Consider the following 22,633-nt stretch of genomic DNA (forward strand, 5'->3'; position numbering starts at 1 on the left):
TATATAGTTTTTTGTGTGTGTGTGTGTGAAAAATAATGCTCTTTATTTGACGACAACACCATCACCACCATTTGTTGTGCATTGCGTTGTACAGACAAAACACGTTTTTTTCAAATGTCTTTGTCCAGGGAGAAGATCTCAATCGTTTGGCTTTCACATTGAAATTCATCACTGAAGCCCCTCTCAACGGACCCCAGTCCTCCAGGGGCCACACTTTCACCATCACTGTCAACTCCTGCCTTTGACTGCGTGTTTTTGCCCTTTTATCTCGACCAACTAATTCTCTTGCCCTTTTCACTTAGAGACGCGCCCCGGTGAAAAAGCCTCAGAGTACAGAGAACCTCCACAAATTGAGGGGTCTGTGTCAAGATGAACATTTCGAATGATCTCGCCTTCTAACCAAATAAACGGCCTGTCTGGATAACTCAGGCCATCTCAAGTGTTGGGTCAGGGTAAAGGATTTGGTGCTTCGATAATATTATCAGAGGGAGAGAGAGTAGAAATCAATAGAGTGAAGTGAATGATGACTGAAAACATCCCAATTACAGGCTGGTTATGGCGGGTTAATGGAGCTCGTCCAGCGCTGTCTTATGGCTCCTGAGGGCCTCATCTCTCCCATCAGAGGACGAGAGGGAATGATAAAGAGTTATTGAGGAATTATTACAAAGCCAAACACAGTAAACACGAAACAATCACTGTGGAGAACATCATATGCATTATTTAGAGTGGACAGTCAGGCCATTTGTATTGTTATGCCATTACTTTGACATAATGAAATGACTTAAAAAAAAAAAAAAAAAAAAATCTGAAATCTGTATAGTTAATGATGCTAAATTACGGCAGGATAAAAATCCTTCCATGGTGTGACTTCAACCCTTTAGTGACTAATACATATAAAGCTTAAAAATTTAACCAAGCAGGTGAATTTAATCTGGAATAATGCTGCGTATGTTCAGCACCAGGGACAGCGACTCTGATCGATACACAGAACAAAAGCTTCGGAAAATTGACCGTTTATTGTAGTGAGCAGATTTGAACATTCCCCAGTTTCGAGGAGATCTGTGCATTTGTGCGATACTTTCTTAACAGTGACACTTGTGAGTCGTTGTAACAAGGTCCGAGTTCGTCTAAAAGAATAATCATTAAAAACTAGCAACATATGCATGCCAAAGAAACAATAAAAGCCGAAACCAAACTAGGCTGTTAACTTTTTTTTTCTTTTTTTTTTTAAATCTTTCAGAACATAAACCTTGTTAATTTACATAATCTGAACGTGCGTCAACCTAACCAATAAATATATATAAACCAATCCCTTTTGTTGGACCATCGCCAGTGAGATGTCAACACAGCAATAAATACATACATTTTCCCAAGACAGCGCAATAATTTTATGTAACAAAACGTATTTGGGCCCAGTCTGACATTTGTTCTCTGTTGCGTCTGTAAACTGAAAATCGTAAACGGCTATTCCAAACAGTCCTCCTCGCTTTTGAGGGTCATTTGGTGTGCTAGGAACAGAATATTTTATTCACCCCCTTTGGAAATGTCATACTGTCCTTACTGGCCTCTTGCTGCTGTGTTTTTATCACGTTGCTGTTCCCTACGGAACGTCCAAGGGCTCCAGTCTCTAAGATTGAGCCTTTGGTCGTGTTGGTCCAAGAAACTGTAGTGTTCGTCTGTGCTTGGTTTAAGGAGCTGTGTCTGAACAAGGGGTCGTGAAAAACTCCATCTACCCAGTTTCTGAGAGTCGTAACAGGTGAATCCTGCTGTCTTTCCAGGCCGTTTACAGGTGAGGAGGCGGAGGGTGATGGCTGACATCTAAGCATACATGAGGAGTACTCTGTAGGGTTCAACGAGGTCGCGGTCTGGGCCAGAGACCAGATGCGGGGTTTGCTGTCCAGTAATGGATGGCCCTGCTGCTGGAAACACGTTTTGACGTGTCGAAGGTCGTGTTCGCAGTCTTCGGATGTGGATTTCAAGCAGCTTTTGGTGAGATCGCGCTCAGCTTCGAGCAGACCGGGAATTGAGAGTTTTGGCGATGGTTCTTTGATGCGATCATCGGTGGTCGCCATGTGCGCGTTCATGTGAAAGCGGTGTTTGAGTTCACACTCTGAGCTCTCAGACTCGATGGTGTCAAAGTCGTCCAAGTCACTCAACTGAAGTTCTTTGTCTTCTCGACTTTTGCTCTCTGTTAAAAAAAATAGTGATGGGAAGTAAATGTAGAGCGACAGAGAGAACAATAAACAAGCTTATAAATTGCTAAAAATATTTTAAAAACACACACCCGAAACAATAGGCTATGCTTTGATTAATATCATTCATGGAATAGTTTTTACATTATATTACACTTAACAAATAGTACGTTCTTTTACAATAAAATAGTAAGAATGTGATATTTATTAAAGAAGTAATTAAATAAAGTCTTGATGTGAAGACCATTTTAATACTCTGAAAAAAGTTTTCCAATGTAATGAACTTTTTCTTTTTTTTTTTTTTTTGTACAGTGATGTCTCTCGCCAGACTTTTAAAAGTTTGTGCTGGCGCTTTTCCAGACAGCTCAAGGCAGAAAAGTTTAACTTTAAAAATTAAGATAGCAATAAAAAAAGAAGAAAAAAGGACCCATTGATTTTTGTGAAGAATATAATGGGACTGACCGTCATCATTGGTTTCACTTTTGATTTGATCTTCTTGTGACCCATCCTCATCATCGTCATCGTATTTCTTATCGTCTGAGCCCTTGTTTCTTGGTGGCCATGTCATCTTGTTCTCTTTCTTGAGTCTTCTTCTGGCGTTGGCGAACCAGGTGGACACTTGCGTGAGGGTCATCTTGGTGATGATGGCCAGCATGATCTTCTCTCCTTTGGTGGGATAGGGGTTTTTCCTGTGCTCCTGGAGCCATGCTTTCAACGTGCTCGTCGTCTCGCGTGTGGCGTTCTTTCTTCTAGTTCCTCCTTCCATAGATCCGTATCTGTGATATGAAAGAAATAAACGTAGGCTATGTTGTTGTGGTAAAAGTTGATGCAAATGTGCTTGCAGTGCATAGAAATATAAGGACTTTATGTTTTATGTTGTTTCCATAAGCCATGCATCGCGTTTATTTTAGAAGCATAACAGAGCGCACAAATTGCTTGATCGAGTGCACACAGACTGCACCGGCCAAGTATCTGGCCATTAAAGCACTTCAGGGGAAACCCTGAAGGGCAAACTGTCAAGAGCATGATATAACATAAAATATGCATCAAAGAAAGTGACCTGAAATTGAAAAAGATACATTAAATGCTTTTGTACGTTTATAGGGCGATTGCGCTAATTATTCCATCAATATGTTGAACGCGGCCTATGAAATTGATCCAAATGAACTGAGTCCTGCACTTGTTAATTGGCAATCAGAAGACTCTAATGAAGGCCGCTATTCAATACCTGTCATACTGGTACTGTCCCAGGGAGGGATCATATGGGTAATATGCGGCAGCCTGTGTAATTCCCGCATGCGCAGACGCACTTCCATCTTTGGCATCAAATGTTCCCTGGAAATAAACACAAGACCTGTCAGTAATGACATTCATGCGATTCAACTTTACATTTATGATGCTTGTCATGATAATAAGGTTCTTGCTAACATTGTTTTCAGGTGCAATATATTATGCTAATTATTCTGCCATTTCCTATGCCATTATCCTAAAGTCAAACTTGGACTTAATATAATATAAAAAATGAACTGTGCATCAGTTCTGTAATCATTTATTCAGTAGGTACTAAAGAAATACAAGGTTAATTTGCTGATATTTGAACATAATTTTATAAACGTTCCTTTTTCTCAGATATAGAAACACATTCGTTATACAGATTTGCGGGGATCTTAACATCATTGCTAGAATGCATGCTATTATTATAATGTAGCCTATAATTGGATATGTTTTAAACTCACCAAAGAGTAGAAAGCGGAGGCGTCAGCTCCATAGGTAACATAATTCCCATAGCCCTGACTGCCCGTGTACGGGTTCCCGTAGACTCCCAGCGCAGCGGCGGAGCTCAGCTCGTGCCTGGCGGTGGCCAACAGTCTACTCTCATACACGGGACAGTACACGGGAGTCTGCGCGGACGAATCCGAGATGGACCTGGTGCTCGACTCGCAGCAAGATGTCAAAGAGTTGGTGGTCATGAGGAACTGGAATGATTTGGAAATGTCACAGGATAAATAAAACACCAACCTGCATACCTCGGAAAAATGTGTGTTTCCTGTGAAAGTTCATTTATTTTTTTTGGCAGTGCCCACAGTCAGCCCCCACAGGACAATGCATTTTATGGATCATGGCCAAAAACAACTGTTGTCCTCCTTCCCCCTGTCATCACATCTGCACTTTTGCATGTGTCTGTGACTCGAACGCGTGTTAGTAGATTTGTAAAATGATAAGCGCAGAGGGAAGCCCTTGCATCGCAGAAATCCGATTAAACCTTTATCTTTTTGTCTTTATCACTCGCATTTAACCCCGCAGCGCACGTGAGCGCGTTTCCCCTTTAAAGTTCACATTTAAAAAAATCTGAATCAATGCAACAATAAGTGCGCGATAACGACTCTTACCTGAGGTGCAGAAGAGTAAGGATATCCGAATTGAGGATAGGACATTGTAGAGTGATCCCCGTTTCCCCGAAAGCAGGCGAGACTGCAGGTCTGCTGTGTTTCACTGTACCGATTGATTGGTAAAGCATAAAGCTTGCCGGACGCTTATAGGGCGAAGCGCAATACTACCATGTTTAATTTGCTTAAACGCCTTCCTGAGGATGTTCAATAGATGCCCAGTTTGGATGCTCTCTCCTATCGCTCTATTAAACTTCTACAACACTGCCGCGCACATCGTAAAGCATTTGGCGAATTTCCGCCTTTGATGTCAGAAATACATATTTTGCGTTATAAAAACTAGTATTAAACACGTCAGCCCAGATGCGGGTTGTTTTAAACGCCGGTGGCTCTGACGTCAGAAGAAACCCAGTCAAAATGACCAGACTCTAACTTTAATATGCATTTCTCTGGATAAAAATCCCAACGAGTGACAGGGAGGTGGGGGTGGAATTTTAAGGCACAATGGGCTTGTAATTGAGCTTATCAATTAAACTGAGCTTTGAAAAGAGATTTGCAATACTAAAATGTGACAATAAATCGGTTTATCAAGCGCCTTTTCATCTCAATTTATCAGAATTTCAATACATAATCCGGTGGTTTGCCTACATTAATAAACACTTAGGCTACACTTTTTATTTACCTGTTCTAAAAAAAAAAAAAAAAACCCCAGAGAATTCGAAAACTCTTAGTTCAGATATTATTAGACGTATTTTACCTTCTCGTGGATTGAAATTGTATTGTGAGCAGTTTATTCAAACAAACGCGCCCCAAATGAGATATTAATATTAATATTAATTTATTTTAGTACATAGGACCCTGGATGTGCAATACTTATATAAAAGTGCACTATTTGATTTTTGTACGTCTGTAGAGTTCAATATTTTATCACTGAAATAATAGAAATAATCTCCAATATAAACATGTTTTGCGAGGTTTAATAAAAGTGTTCTATCTATCTATCTATCTGTCTATCTATCTATCTATCTATCTATCTATCTGTCTATCTATCTATCTATCTATCTATCTATCTATCTATCTATCTATCTATCTATCTATCTATCTATCTATCTATCTATCTATCTATCTGTCTATCTATCTAAAGTCTGTGCATATGTCTGTTCATGTAAAGGTCTTCATTTCACCATTGAGAGTGATGAAAGTGTAGGTGCACCATGGTGTGTTGCTGACTCGCTTAGAGAAGCCCAGGTTCAGACATGTGAGAAGCCCCGGGGTCACAGTCAAATTAATGATGATGTACTTCTCTTTTCCCCAGCTGGAAAACTGCCTGCAAGAAACGAATCTGCCCGCAGTGACAGCTCGATTGCGGGTGATTGATGACTATCTTGAGACCGGCCAACATAATATAATATGGGCCGCATAATTGCTTTCATTTACAGATGAAGGTACTTGTCGTTAAATTGAGTTAGACTTTTATCAGGCAAGTTTTTTCACCCTTTCCTTCTCCTTTGCCATGCACTTGAGTTTGGAAAATAAGTGTTCTGTGAAATTAAATTAGTCAGACAATAAGCGAGCAAATGTCGGCGTGTGTGTGTTAATAGACGTGAGGTCAAGTGACTGACCCAATCTGGCTCAGCATTGAATTTTCATTCATTTACTAAGTGACGATTTGAGTGTTTTTTTTTTTTTTTCCTTATGGAAAAAAGTTGTTAATCTAAGCAAAAGCTATTAATCTAAGTAAATAATAACCTACATTATTTGAGAGGACAAACACACATGGGCATATATATATATGGAGCAGTTGGAGCTAAATAAGTCCTTTTCTTTCTCCCTGAAAATAACCCGTGACATTTTATCTCAAGTAACATCAACTCTATGATTGATTCCTCCTCACACACACTAGACTGCAGTGAAATCAGGTAATGCATCCGTGAAGTTTGATGGGCAAGTCTACAATAGCTTTCCGTATACATTTACATTACTTTTTTTTTTTTTTTTTTTTTTTTTGATGGTGTTATTTGGGTCCCTATTAAATATTAAGACGCACTAGTATAAGCTTTTAGAGGATAATGAAGTCTGCGCAAGAATTCCTGCTCCTGTTTTTCGTTAAAGATTTAAACGAAGCTCGGCTCGTTTGGACAGATGGATAAGATATGACGGGGTGTATTTAATATGCAAATACGTTCAAAACGAAAGCAATGCTTGCAGAGATGCAGTCTGATACATTTAAACGTGATTTAAGAATAGCTTTGAACAGTGAGACAAGTTTTGCCAAATCCAAATATCTGATCGGATAAGCAGGATACTTGAATGCATAAATCTAGCACTAACGTCTCATCAGAATTATAAGCTGGGTGAATTACACCTTGAAAGGACATGGCATCCTTTTGTTGTCTCCGACAAAACCAAGCGCAAATCAATCACCGGACGGCATGTTTCAACACCTCCTCCTCCTCCTCCTCCTCCTCCTCCTCCTCCTCCTCCTCCTCCCTCCTCCAGCTCAGAGAAATCTGACTATACAGGTCTATACATCTCACAGGTACACACATAAGTCATGTATCCTCTCCAGCGGACGACGCCCATTACGCAACCATTGCAAATTGATTTAATTAGGGCAAATCAAATGCAATTACCGAAGAAAATGATACAGTTTGATATAAGGATCAACAATGAGAGGCCCTATATGATTAACACATGATGCTGAAGTATCAGTTGCACATGAAATTTGTATCTCTTAAGAAAATGTTCCTCCAAACAAACAAACAAACAAACAAACAAACAAACAAACAAACAAACAAACAAACAAACAAACAAAACCCTGACACGTAGAAAAAGGATGCTTGGATGTGGATGATTGTGATAGTACATGTGATTAGTACATATGATTAGATGAATTGATGATTGCTTTTCAAAATGTACCTGTACAAATTGTTTTTGAATGCTCATCTGACTCTAATATGCTTAACATTATGGAAGATTTGTCTGTTTTCATCATATGCATTTATTTATTTATTTTTTTATAAAGATGGTTATTATTCATGACATTATTAAAATAAAGCACTGTAGAAATAAATAAAACACATCAACATGAACAACAGCCAGGAGTATGTTACTTCAGTTTAGACAATGTTAAAACTAATTGCATTTATTCATATTTTATATATGGGGTATCCTATATGCTAAACAGCAGCTAATGCAGCCTTTTTTTATTTTTACTTTTTTACAGACAATGCTTAAAGTGTGTTAGCTATTTTTTATTTAATTTACAATCAGTTCTCATATATGGAAAAGTATTTGTCCAAGCTAACATAAGGGCATTGAGTCTTTCAGACCCCAAACAGAACATGAGAGTTAAATAATCAAATAATATTTAGAAGATTTGCGTAAGGCAGAAGTATACAACACTGGTCTGTGTAAATTTTCTACCATCTGAGGAAGTGTGAGGAGAGGATTTGTGTTGCAGTCTGAGGCAGTCTCCACATTCTCCTGTAAGTGCCTTGACAAGTTCATACACTTCTATTTTAAGTCTCTTCATGGTGAAGCAGATTAGAGCCCTTCTGTTCCGAGCGCAGACATTCAGCTTCATCTAATGCACCAGTTCACCGAAGGTTCCCAATGAAATTTAGTCTCGCAAGCGAGGATATTCGTCTTTACTTTCATGAGTTGTATCATGAAAAATAATCAGTCACTGAAATTACAACATTTCCCTCAGCCCAATTTTTAATTGCATGCTTTGTTTTTCTGTCCAATATTGGTCAACCGTAAATAATAGCCGGTTTGCAGACAACACTTCAAAGTTGTATTCAGTCTAGGATGAGACAGGTGCAGCTGATGATCCAGGAATGACATCATGCCGCGAGCAGCTCCCAGGCTGTCTGCAGATAAAGTTCCTGTGCAAGAGAATCGGCTTCTACAGTACATGCATATCTTAACCTGCCTCTTCTGACTCTATCCAGAGCCAGGCATGCATTAACTGATTTATGATTTAACTGACGATAAATGCCTTTGCTGTAATCGCTGGACTGTATTATTGACACAGTGCATGGTTGTGTTATTCTCTGAAGAACAGCTGGAGTTGTGTTCTGAAAGTTTTTCGTTTTCCCTTCTATGGGTGACAAATTAGAGAAAACACTATAATAACTGCTGCAAAGAAGTGAGGCCGGTGACTACAGGGAGTGGAAAATAAATCAAGCAAAATAATTGCGGTACGCCGTGTTCTGGCACACAAATAAACCCAAAATGTGTATGAAATTACAATCGATGAGCATTTTCAAGCTTAAACCACACACACACAAAAAAGCACTGCATTTATTTGAGCTTTTTTATGAATAGATTAGTAGGGGTGGGTTTAAAGGTCAGGGGCTGTTTAGTTTGCCCTGGATTTAAGGTAAACACTGTAAATTGCTTAATGTATATATATATATATATATATATATATATATATATATATATATATATATATATATATATATATAGATGATGATTACAGTTTTTCTCAGTCGCTTTGGTGCATTTCTCACATCACTATTTACATTTGCACAACAGTTAGTTCAACCTCCACAACATTTAGTCATTTGTGCACATCATAGTAGCAGTTTCTCATTCCTTCCAACAAATTGCAAATGCTTTTGGACATGCATCCATTGCTTTCATACAACTCTCTGCTGTTTTATAACATTATCATTTGCTTATGTCATGTCAGTCAAAATTAACTATACTTGTGAATGATGAATAGTCATTCCATATAAAACTAATAGTCCTCATTTCATTGCTTGAGTCATTACATACAAAAATGTTGAACTAGTTGTCAAAATCTGTCATTTAAAAAAAAAACAACAACAAAAAAAATGCTGAAAAAGTCTCCTAAATTGAACAATTTGCAATTGAGCAAGAGATGATATTCGCTGGGATGTAGATGAAATTATGTGACCAGACAGAGAGGAACGTCTGGATGTGCATGAATGATTAGAGTCCTATGTATGTTGTATGTTCAGTTCCAATACAGTATATAGGCCTACTGCAATATTGTTTACAGTTGTGCACAGCTCTACCCAAAGGGGGTTTATATTTGTTGTAAATAAGGGTGTATTTTTTCTTTTGCACAATGCTGTGAACAAATTAGAATTGCAAAGAGCATATGCAGTAAAAATGTGAAACATACATATTCAGTGTCTTGTACTCCGTTACCTCATACATACAGTAATGTGTAACTTTACTGTATTTTTCAAATGGCTGTGCAAATAGTATTTAGTGCTGTATTGAGCATTTTCAGGTAGTGTCACCAAGATCTGACTTTTATCATTGGAAAACATTTACAGAGTAAACTGTCATAATGAAAACATGACAAAGCCATTTGACTATCTTGTTCATAAACGATGGTGTCAGGACTTTTCATTTTGATGACACTGACACATTCATTGACATAAATACTTGCTTTTGAGGAATGAGCTATCCATTTTGAGCAAGTGACACACTTTTGCAGGTTATCAACTAGGTTTTGCAGTTTGTACTAATTGTTTTGAGAACTGCATTAACTGTTGTGCAAATGTAAATAGTGTTATGAGAAATGCACCAAAGCGACTGAGAAAAACTGTAATGCATGTTTTGTTTTCTGTTACAATTTATAAAGATACTGGGTAACACTTTATTTCAGTGGTCCACTTTAGATATTCTACTAACTATAATTAACTTTGCACTTACATGTCAACTAACTCTCATTAGAGTATTAGTTCACTGTCTGCTTAATATCTGCTAACTCTTAATTAACAGTAATTGGTAACTACATTTGTAACTTTGTAAATTTGTAACTTTTTCTATTTACCCAAACCCTTACAGTCATAATGAAAGACACACTTTTGATTATTACACTTGACCAGTCAAGAAGTTTCATTTTTTAAATTCCCATCTGTGGCAGTTATATAGATATTTAGGCAGCTAAATAAAGAATGTGGAAAACCTCAGGCAATCTCAGTTCAAGGATCTACTTTTTTACTACGAACAGTCTACTACTCTACTAATGCTCTAATGTGAGTTAGTAGACATGTAGTTGACAAATTACTTATAGTTAGTAGAATGTCTAGGGTTGGCCATCAAAATAAAGTGTTGCCAGATATTAGGTTACACTTTAGTTTAAGGTGTCCGTATTACAGTGTAATTAGATATTTAGGTACTCTTAACTACATATACTTACTATAGGGTTAGGGTTTGGTTGAGGGTTAGTTGCATGTAATTATGCATCATTTACAGTTATTACTATTTAGTAACTACATGTATCTGTAACAAGGACACTGTAAAATAAAGTGTTACCAGATATTGAAATGCAATTTCAAAATATTGCCGTTTCAGCCTTCAGCTGTGTGTGATGAATTACAGCCTCTAGAATGTGGGTCAAAAGAAAGTGTCAATTGTTTCATCATGTCTATCTTGGACAATCAAAGGCTCTGTGATGCTCCACACGGAGAGCCGCGGTTATGAGGAGCTGGAAGAAGCTTTTCTCCTCTCCTCCGCTGCAGTGGCTAAGAGGTTTAGCATGTTGCGGTTCACTCTCCATGCATTATTGATCAGAAGGGTCAGTACGCTCACTCTTTGCTCAGTTAAGCCCGAGTAGGTGTTCCTCAAACAGCTAGTTAGAGATGCAAACACTCAGCTGAGAGCATCTGAGGATTTTTATTTGTCTTCACCAATGCTGCAAATATTCCGTGTAGTTTATCAGTTAATAAAGAAAAAAAAATGCATGCATATTACACATGCAATAAATAGCAAAATACTCTTAAAATATTTAGATGGTTAGATGGAGTCTAGCATGTCACACCACAGATTATATTAACTTCGTAAAAGAATATACTCTGTTTCCCAAGTGTGTGTGTGTGTGTGGGTGGGTGGCCCTGGTAATCGTTGTGGGGATATTTTGGCAAAAAGATGGAAATATCTAAAATCCTTGTCCTTGAAGGGACATTTGTTGGTCCCCATGAGGAAAATAACTAATACATCATATTAAGTGATTTTTTTTGAAGATGTAAAAATGCAGAAAGTTTTCTGTGATGGGTAGCTTTAGGGGTAGGGGATAGAATATACACTTTATACAGTATAAAAATCAATGTTAAAAAGATCAAATTTACTCCAAACCATGAAAGACACAAATTTGACTATTACACTTGAACAGTTTCATTTTTAAACTCCCCTCTCAGGTTTGTCTGTGTTTCTGCGGTGGTTGAATAGATATTTAGGCAGCTAAATAAAGAATGTGAAAACCCTCAGGCAATCTCAGTTCAAGGATCTACTTGTTTACCAGCGAGCAGAGAAAAAAAGACAAAGGGAAGCAGAAATTCACAAGTCAGTGACTCAGTTGTACGGCGGGAGCAGAGCAGAATAGATCCAAAAAAAAAGTTATCTGGTGGAAAGACCATGTCCTGCTCATAACTGCCAAGATGATTCCTGCTTTACCTGTCCGTTTTCCAGCTAAACAGCCAAAGCATGCTGCTAAAAAAGCAACTACATGTTAAATAGCTATTAAAATTGTATAATTTTAATACTTCCAGGTAAAAATATTCAAACGCATCCCTGTTTCCCGTTCCATGATTGAAAGGACTTGTGATTGAATTTCCACATTGTGCTCCCGTCTGCGCCCCAAGAGCCTATTCGCTTTGATATTAACATGGCTCTGTCATTAGAACGCATCCCATTTGGCCGATTTATGGGGTTTATGGGTAAAATAAGATGCCGAATGAGACAATACAATGCATTTGTGTTCCGAAGCAGTATGATGAATTAATAATTGTGAGTGCCCATTTTCCAGATTATCGTAGCCTCACACACTCTAATGTTCCACACAGGCCTAAAAATGAGGCAGACTATTGTAAAAGTCATGAATAATGTCTTTTTGGTGTTTTGTGCGTTTTCATCCACTCAGAGAAAAATGGGCCAAGATGGAGAGAAAACGCGCTAAAAAAGCATTTTTCTTCCTGACTGTCCATCCTACTCTTTCTGATGTATTTATGTTCTTTGCTGATTATTCATTCATTTTCTTGATGAGCTGAGGCGGGTTGCGGATTGTGCGAAGGTGGTCTTGGAGGGTCCCGTGTGGCCTCGGCCGTGTTCGGCTTCATGCTTGGCAGGGATCTGAGCTGGACCGGACTGGACTGATTGGTCGGCTGGACATCTGCAGCCGGAGGGTGATCAGTGTCATTCCACCTCTCTGACACATGGCCTTGGGACACAGAGACCAGAGAGATGGCTTTGACTGACAATAGGCTTTGTTAGACCATGTGCTTCCTTTCACACACACACACACACACACACACACACACACACATACACAGTACACTGAATCTTATTGACATTAATGAGAATGTTTAATGGATTTCTCACTCCAGGTATTATATACCTCTTTGGTCTTGGTGGAGGTTGGAAGATTGTAATAAAGAAGTCACAGTGGTTAAAATTTGTATTCATATTTGAAAAACTTGAAAAAGTCAGAGTGGTATAACCAGTGTGCAGGAAACCATTTAGTTACCATATGACATTTAAACAATGTAACAGGAAATGACATCACCTATTCCTGTAGACTATCATGCCTGTGTCAAGTTCAGGACATGGTAAGATTAGTTCAGTTTCAGCGGTCAAATGGTGTAACTCAAAGAAAACATCATGCATGTTTTTTTCAGTTATTTTAGCGTTGACATATAGGCCTAAAGTTATATTTTTATTTTTAACAGTGTCACTGTTACACATCTTGCACTACAGTAATAACAGTAAATTATGCATAATTACAAGCAACTAACCCTAAACCAAACCCTATATTTTTGTAATTTGTATTATTATTTTTTTATTATGTCTATAAAGTTTTTATTACTTATTTTATTTGTTTTAATTTTTAACTATTTTACTATTTCAAGTTAAAGTAAACAAAAATTAGAATATATATTTAAATAAAACACTAAACCACTCTCTCTCTCAAACACAAACACACACACACACACACACACACACACACACACACGGATATATATTCTGAATCTGCCATATTTATTTTCCTTTTTCTCCTTTTCTTCATCTCAATTCCAGTTCAGACAATTCCAATTCTGTGGAATTTAAGATCATAGTTATTACAGATTACCATGTAAATCACATAAAAATGATCAGTGTATAAGTAATGTTGAATATATATAATAGATTCAAAGCTAAATTAGTGCAGAGACATTCCAATGTCCTTTGAAATGCTTTGCAGTGGGTTGTAACTGACTATTTCATAGAAAGGTTGCTTAAACTGCGCTCAGCCGATGCACTATACTGCACTACATTGACCATTTCTAATGTAATTTTCCATTCTTGCTGTTGAATGTTATTCCCATAGTGTTTTTGAGTGTGTTAAACAAAACTATATAAATAAACCGAGGTCCAATTAATAAAAGAACTCCCACAAAAGGTCAGTTTGAAGTATAAACTTCTGGCTGCTGAAGGGGAGGATGGTGAAATGACATTATCCGGTGGATTTTGGAGGACAGTGTGCTTCTCCCTCACTGCCTTGTTTATTTTCCACCTGAATAAGCACATTTGAATTGATTTGAGAGGAGTGCTGATGTTTACATTAGCATGCATTACTGTGTCACGCTGCCTACACACTCACAACAATGAAGACTGGCCATCATCAACTTCCCTTTTTTCTTTAATACTGCTCCAAATAATATTCATAAGTTTGCTGCGAAACACTCCCACCCCCGTTAGGCTCTTCTGATCACTGTCTTTAAGATGTGTGTGTGTGTGTGTGTGTTATGAGTGGCCTCTGTCTAGGATTGTTTTATTTTTTTGAATCTCCTACTTTTTCTTCCACTCAATAAACAACAGTGGGGAATGCGGTTTTCTTGGTGTGAATCCATTTGTAATTGGATCTGTCCTCACTTTTGCTTTTTGTTGAACTTGACACAAAGTTCAATGGAAATTTACCTAAATCTGCCCCAGAAATGCAAAGCCTGATAGAATGTTTAAATTGAATTCAGTGTTTTAATCACTGTCTTGGCCGAATTGGTGGAACAAGTCCAAGTTTAGATAGAAGAAAAAAGAAGAAGATTTCATTTAGAAGTACAGAACTGTGTAAAAATGCACAGATTTAGATGTTGTATTTTATTGAAATATTTTTAAAGTGGCTTGACATTTTTTTCCTCCTGAATTATTTACTGTTAAAACACTATCTTTCAATTTTTCCTTTTTTTTTAAATAGTCAGGTATTACGGGATGTCATTAGCATTGTACTGGATTTGAAAATCCACATGAGTACAATGCGCATCATCAATATATTTGGTTCATTTAATGTAAGAGAAAAAAAAAAAGTTTATCTGCTAAAATGTAAATACATTTCTCTGCTTAAATTGAAATATATTTATGTTTATCTGATGAAATTTAAACATTTACATGATACGATTTAGATATATAACTAAAACAATTTAGACAATTTCTAGTATGTACCAAAAAACACTAAATTAATTATATATATATATATATATGTTTCTGTCAAAAAAACATACAGCAACAGTTCTGGTCTAGTCCAACATGATCTCACGACCAATTCGTACGAATTCGTACGAGTGATAAAAAGGTGGCTAATTCGTATGAATTCGTACAACCTCACTTGTACGAATTTGTACGAATTGTCTAAACCCACGTGATGGGTAGATTTAGGGACGGGGTCAGGGGTAGGGGGTCAGGGGTTCAGGGGGTCAGGGGTCAGGGGTTTTTAGCAAAAATCGTACTAATTCGTACGAGTGAGGTCGTATGAATTCGTACGAATTAGCCACCTCGTAGAATTCGTACGAATTGCCGTGAGATCAGGCTGTCTAGTCATGTCAAAAAAATATATGCCATTATCGTCAGGTTTATGTTCTGTTTTATGGACTTGTATTTCAATTGTTTCCCTGTGCTCTGTTCCTGCTTCCTTTGTTCCCCATTTTCCCACTTCTTTTCCATTTCCTAGGTTACTGATTATGCCCTTGTTTGTTTCCATGGTTACTGATTGCACCTGTTTCTTGTTCAGTTTGTTTTCTCCTGTGTATTTAAGTCCTCAGTTTAGTTCTGCTGATTGTCTGAAATTGTCTTTATGTTAGTGAAGTTGTTATGTTGTTTCCTGCCTTCCAGAGGGCTGTTTACACAACACCATTTTTAACAAAAAACTCAATATTTTATGTATTTTGGCCTTCCATTTACATGACAATGCCATTTTAGGGGCCTGAAAATGGGTTTCAAAGTATTTGAAAATTATACCATTATTGTCTCAAAAAAAGTGAATTTGTGAAAATGATGACATTGTGTTCATTCTATTAGAGGAGTGTTTACAAAAGTGACATTACCAACTGGTCTGGCAGCAGAATACAGGTTTTAAGTCGTTTTCGATGATCTGTGAACAGGGATCATTTTGACAACTTTGTTGTTGTACCCGAAAGACGCAAAGGACAAACTTTTCCATTTTACGTTGTTGTCATGTAACCATACCCTAAGTCTTTTTTTTTTTTTTTAAATAAACACTGTTGCAATTGAGATCCTCTAATCCTCTTCCCTTGCCTGGGTCATGACAATAATGATGTCACATTCACAGTTGCTGTGTTTTTGCAGTCTCTTGGGTTTTTCTTTTCAACATTATTAATTATAGTTATTATATGAATGAATGAATTATATTGAAATAAAAGATTATTATGAAATATTCAGTACTGCTGTTGTGATGCAGTTGATTCATCAACTATTTTTTTTTACTCGTTTCTACTCACGCAACTATTGCTTTCTTCCCCAGTCTTCAGGAGTGAGCGCTCCCAAATGTTCTCCCCTGGTTGGAAACTCTTGATGGGTGCTGTCTAATGGACCATAGAGAGATGTTGAAATCTCTTTTCAAGGTTAATGCGTTTAGAGTGGAGACACGCTGTAATATCCTCATAGATCAAAGGTTTGGCCAATATCTACTCAGTCCACAGGATTCACCTGAACATTTCTCCACAAGCCCCACATTCTTAGTGTTAGAGACTGATAGCACTGTATCAAAGCATCAATACACTGTTTAGTTAGACATCACGTGTCATTTTGTTTGTTGTTGAATAGTTTTTCAAACAACCAAGTTCTCTTTGGAAATATCTAAATGTAGGTAGTTTCCACTCTGACTTCTGACCTGTAATGCTGCCTGAATCATAATCATACACTGTTCATGTGTTGGGCAGATGAGAACTGGTCATCGACTGAGCCTGGTTTCTCCTATGTTTTTTTTTTTTTTTTCCTCCATTCCAGTGGTTCCTTGCCACTGTCGCCTTTTTCGCCTTTGGCTTTTGGCTTGCTTAGTTGGTGACACTTAATATTCAACAATATTACTGATCTGCCTGCATTGACTCCATTATGAGAACTGAGCTGGACGATGACATCACTGTTTTCTCCAAATATAATAACAAATTTTTTTTTTATAACAAAACTGAACCATCACTGAACTCACTTAAGCTGGACTATGACACTATTTTCCTCTAGATCTGCTGTACAGCAGAAACAAACTTTGTTGCATTATTTTCCCGTTATCACTGTAAAGCTGCTTTGAAACAATCTGTATTGTAAAAAGCGCTATATAAATAAAGGTGACTTGACTTGACATTAATTTAATTGCTTTAAATAAACTGCATCTCAAACCCACTAAATGTCCCGTATTTCTAGCCAGGGCTCAACAGAATGCAGTTTCATCACCTTATATTGTGTAAAGCCCTGTGCAGTAATGTTTGTTGAACCAGGTGATCAGTGAACACTAACTTGAATACTCAACCATAATTTGAGCCTAATGTTTCCCCATTTGTGATGTAAAGACATGCTCTTGGATTAACCTGCGTACACCTTCATGTGCTCCTTTTCCTAAGAATAAATTCAAAAACATGTGAAAAGTGAAAATCTGCAGAGCTAATAACCCACGAAAAGGACTTTGTTAATCTACTGCAAAATAATAATAATAATTATATTTCAAATAATATTTTTTTTATTTGAATAAAACCAGTTAAATTAGAAGCACACTTGTTTGACATAAAGTGAAATTCTCTTTTTGTGTCAGTCATGTCCTTCATTATATAAAGGTTACTAAAGGAAGTGCATCAGGAGTTGTAGCTGCTCCTGCTTCTTTCTGGAGGCCGATTAATGGAATGGAGTTGAGGTGAGACAGCCAGGACTGATGGAGGTGTGTTCCTCTGGGCTTTACACACCTTTCCTACCTCCACCTCTCAGCACAGAGTGACATTACACAAAAATGCCCCATATCCATGAAAGAGATCTCGCGAACACACACACGCGACCTCCCTAAGCCCCAAACCATTATTCCTCCATTCCTTCTGTAGCGTTGAGCTTTAAATCCAAACTGTGCCCTCTCTCAGCTCAGTGGAAAGCAAGATAAAAAAAAGAAAACAATGAGAGAAAAGTAGTATGAACTTTTTGTATTGAAAAATATTAGATATGTTATATTAACTATTATTAGACTTTCTTTGCCAATTGCCATACCTTTTTATCATGCCTCAAATGTCTTGACCTTCTTGGTATAAATGCTCAAAATATTATTTAATAAGACTGAATCAATCTGACTACATTAGTTTCCACCAACAAAAGTCATCCGTAAGAGTCAGATTTGGCAGAAATAGAGACTTAAAGCATGTTCAGTTGTGTGTTACCACTTTGTACAACAATGCCACAATATCAATATAATCTTTTGATATACAAATGTGACACAGGATAGGACCATTTCTATAGCATGACATGAGGATCATCTTATCTCAGTTTTTACAATGTTGACTACATTCCTCCAGCTCAGCCATACTTATGGTGCGTTCAAGTCCTCCTGGGAAGTTCGTATGTACGAGGTGGGAAGTCGTGCTTATTACGGCATGTGCGTTCAAGTCACTTTCGTCGGAGCAAAATGGCGGAGTACTTTCTCTTAATTAAATACACAAAAATACAGTAAGGTTCTTAAACTCTTGCTCTAGAAAATGAAGAACAAAGAAATGTGCATCAGGTGTACTTTGTATTTTTATGTTTTTAATTAATTTATGAAGCCACTGCCAACACATTGTTACATGTGTAGCCAGGTCAGTAGAGGGCACTACTGAGGGTATCAGTAGAGGGTGTAATTTCCCTTTAAATATGTCACTTCCTTTTGGGTGGAATGGCTGCAGTGCTTGAATTGTTTGGCATGGTTGGTCGCTGGAAGAACAAGCTCTGGTAGGTTTATTTAAGAGGTTATGGTCTTAAGAATAGTGTTTTAATGCTCACTGGTGATGCTTTATGATGGTTTTGACGTGTTGGCCAAGAGCCAGCGATTTTGAGTGTCAGTGTTGCTTTAATTGGGCCAGGGGTGTTTAATCCATTCATTGTGTCTATGAAGTTGTTTTGTTTAGACATGTGGTCTAAATACCTTAAAGCTAGGGTAGGTAATCCTGTTCAGAAACACTTTTTTTTATACTGGGTGAAATGGTCCTTCCATCCTGAGAGTAGTCAATACATTATGTGTTCAGAAAAAAGAATTAAAACAATCAGACCTCTGTAGCAGCTGCAGGACAGTAAAAACTCTGACCAATCACTGCCACTCGGTCCGAGTGTAAAGAACCAATCAGATGCCTTCAGAGCCAGGAGGAGTGTCTTAGCAGTGTCAATCAAGTTCGCATACGCGCTGATCGCCCCTCTCTTGCACAGCGCGTACCGTCATTCAAAATCAAGATTGCCGGTGCACCGAGCAGCTGTGCTAATGGCGGACAAACAACCAAAACTACCAATTTCTCGAGTGGAACCTGCTCATACAACAAAGACAGGTAACGTTAAACGGAAAAAGACCGATGACGATAAACAAGCCCGTCGGAGCCCATTGACTCAGTGTTAAAACTCTAGCTGCATAACATACAGATAAAATGTCACGCACTGTGCAAAGCAACAATTGAAACCTGCTAATTCACTGGCTTGTCATGTTGCTAAAATAATGTACTAGCAAACCTTATTTAGCATTACATATCGCTAGAATAATTATTTACATAGCCTACTGCAACGTTAGTTACCGTTATATAATCTTACTGGCTATTTATAACTCATAGAAAGAGTGCAACGTTATAAAGTTACATTACATGTGATTCTGACATGATGCTACATGTACTGCGCTCCTTCCTCTCCGCTTGTCTCAGGTAAATAATGCGTCTTCGGTCGGAGTCGCGCGTTCATGTGTTTTGGGGGCGTGGCTTTGAAAGGACCCCAGAAGGGAGAGGGTGGACTGAATGGAAATAATGAGCTGTCTTTAAAACAGTCGTTAGAGGTCTACATACACTCGATTTTTATACTTTCTTTTTCAGAATACTTACATTTTAATTATGTATTGATAAAGATGGTGGACAACCAGAATGCCTATTACCGCCGCGCCAGCCGCCGCGGTGATAAACCAGCCGCATTTCAAAGTCGTTCCCGAAATGACCGCCAGGTGGCGCAAAGGGACATTGTGCAAAACAGCAGCAATTGCCGTATTTTAAAATGTATAGCCCCTTTCACACAGTGGGTTAAATATAAAACCCTAAGCCTAATAGGCATATTTTTCATATAGGCTATATAAATAGGCGTCTAAGGCTACAACAGAATAGAACCAAAGATAGAATCAATTTTAGAACTGAAAAAATAGAATCAAAAGTTAAAAATAGAGACGATATTAGGAGCAATGACGCTGAATATTTTTACTATTCTATTGAGGAATTAGATAAACGAAGAGCTCTCGTGAGCGATACAATTGCATAGTAATTTATAGTGATTTCAAAAGCAGTCCTTAAAAAAAATAAAAATACATGGAGTAGTGTGGCATAATTTGAGAGATTACGACTGGTTTCAATGCCCTTAATGTATATAGGCTAGGCTACTGCTTTAAAAAAATGTCTCAACGCGTTTTGAGATTGTTTTGAATTAAACATTGAAGTTTAAAATGTAGTGTTTTGGCACACCAGGCCGAGTGGCGTTACGCATTGTTCAAAAATCAGGTTTTATTCTGGCATGTTGAATTGGCGTTAGAATGTTTTTTTTAGATTTATTAGATTTAGATTTTAGATTTCGTTAGATTTATTTTTCTCATAACAGCTAAAATAACTTAATATATGCCTTGTCTTAATATGACCTATTTAATATAGGCAATAGGCATATAATAGCCTATATAATAAATTAGCAAAACTTGGCCACTAAATATTTAATTTTCAATTATTTTAATTATCACAATTAAAGTTTTAATTGTATTAAATTGAACAAGCGCAACAATCAGCATTTAATCAAATATTCTAAAAGATGTATTATTAATAATAATGTTATTTCAACATAATATTTCGGTTTTTTCTACATAATATGTGTGCGTGCAACAAGCAAGATGTGTATTTGTAAATCCGGTGATGCGTGCATTGATTTTTATCAATAAACTAGTGTTTTCTGACAGTGTCGACTGCAAAGATGAAGTTGGCGATCGCCATATTTGTAGTGAACGCACCTGAGAGAAATGCACATAAAGACATAATCAGAGAGTAGCCTTTTTCTTTTCGTTTTGAATTATTTCGTTTGAAGACATTTCAAGCTTTGTGTATTTGATGTATTTATCATGTCTGTGTGAGGCATACGCTGAGTTTCATTAAGTTAGGAGGATGAGATGCGCTCCAGTTGACGTGCAATGCAAGTGACCACGTGGGCGCCTCCATGATTATAGTGTCTGTTATATTTGCTTCTCTTACTTATTAAATCCAGGCAATTGGTTGATGAAAAATTGATTAAAATTAAGATACAATTTATAGAAAACGAAATTCACTTTAAAGAAAGGTTTTCTACTAAACAAAACTTAATGAAGTGGTCAAAATCATGTCTGACCCACTCCATATCCATCTCTCGATATAATGCATCCTATCTTACATGCTGTTCACTTTTCATATTCAACATAGATGGAAAAAAATAACATTATAATATTTTAACAAATATGATACTAAATGAGATTATTTAATGGCTACAACAGTATAGCAGGCCTATAGACTCTATTTGTACAAATTGCTGCACATTAATTTAATTAAATGAAACCTTGTAACGAATTCACACTGTAGGGTAGACTGTGTACAGTTGAGACACCTTAAATAACTTGCGTTCGCAGCAAGCACAAGTTGTGATTTTTGCTGTGCACTTGCATATTAGTGTCAGCTGGGAAGGAAATATAGAGACCAGACCTCTTGGAACTTTAATTGAATACATAGCGTTGGTAAAGCATACTGAAATTACATCCCTACAAATTTATTAGGCCCTACTGAAAATAAATGTATCGAATTTAAGCAAAGTAGCCTAAATGTTAAGACTGTAAGCCCTTTGCTTTTTTACGTAGCCTATAAAGGACTCTTATAGCCGACTTTGTGTTAATTTAATTTGTAGAGGATTTTTTTAACTCAAACATTAACACTGAAATAAATGAAACTAAATTATTGTACATTTTTTGGCACACCACGACGAGTGGCGCTATGCATTGTTCTAAAGCCAGGTTTTATTCTGGCATGTTGAACTAGTGTTCGACAAACGCGGCGGCGCGTTCATTTGAATGAAGAGCGCTTCTCGCTCGTGTGAGCGAACACACACTGGAACGTTAGGCAATATGGCAACGAGTGAATCGTGGCCGAGTGGTTGAACTTACGTTACGATCATTTAGATGACACGGGTTCGAATCCCGAACTAACTTGGACTACTGATATTTTTATATTAGCCTATTAATGCATTTTATAGTCTATTGTTGATGCAGAGAGATTTGTCTAGTTCTAAAACATAGTTTTTTGCTTATAGCCTATTTACAAAATAAAATCACCATGCATTTCCATCCATTTTACACTAAGGAACAAATATTATACAATGACTTTACTTCTGTAGCCTATAATAATTCCAATCGTAATTTCAAAAGCAGTTCTGTTAAAAAAAATTATATATATATATATATATATATGACGTTTAAACGACAAACAATAAAATCAGAACCAGTATTCTGTTGCGTTCATGGTTCCAGTGGCAGTAATGCATCCACGGCTTTTCAAA

At 37.2% G+C, this 22,633-nt stretch overlaps 1 protein-coding gene across 1 annotated transcript; it reads right to left on the reverse strand.

Moving 5' to 3' along the window:
* Positions 1-998: 998 nt before the first annotated feature.
* On the reverse strand, positions 999-5,030 carry irx4a (iroquois homeobox 4a). Its single transcript, XM_079895720.1, has 5 exons — positions 4,583-5,030; positions 3,929-4,168; positions 3,421-3,527; positions 2,655-2,968; positions 999-2,188 (listed from the first exon to the last, which is right to left on the reverse strand). The coding sequence occupies exons 1-5, from the start codon at positions 4,625-4,627 to the stop codon at positions 1,509-1,511; spliced, it is 1,386 nt and encodes a 461-aa protein (XP_079751846.1). The 5' UTR covers positions 4,628-5,030; the 3' UTR covers positions 999-1,508.
* Positions 5,031-22,633: the final 17,603 nt, after the last annotated feature.

Source organism: Squalius cephalus, assembly GCF_949319135.1.
Source record: "Squalius cephalus genome assembly, chromosome: 15".
Classification (NCBI taxonomy): domain Eukaryota; kingdom Metazoa; phylum Chordata; class Actinopteri; order Cypriniformes; family Leuciscidae; genus Squalius; species Squalius cephalus.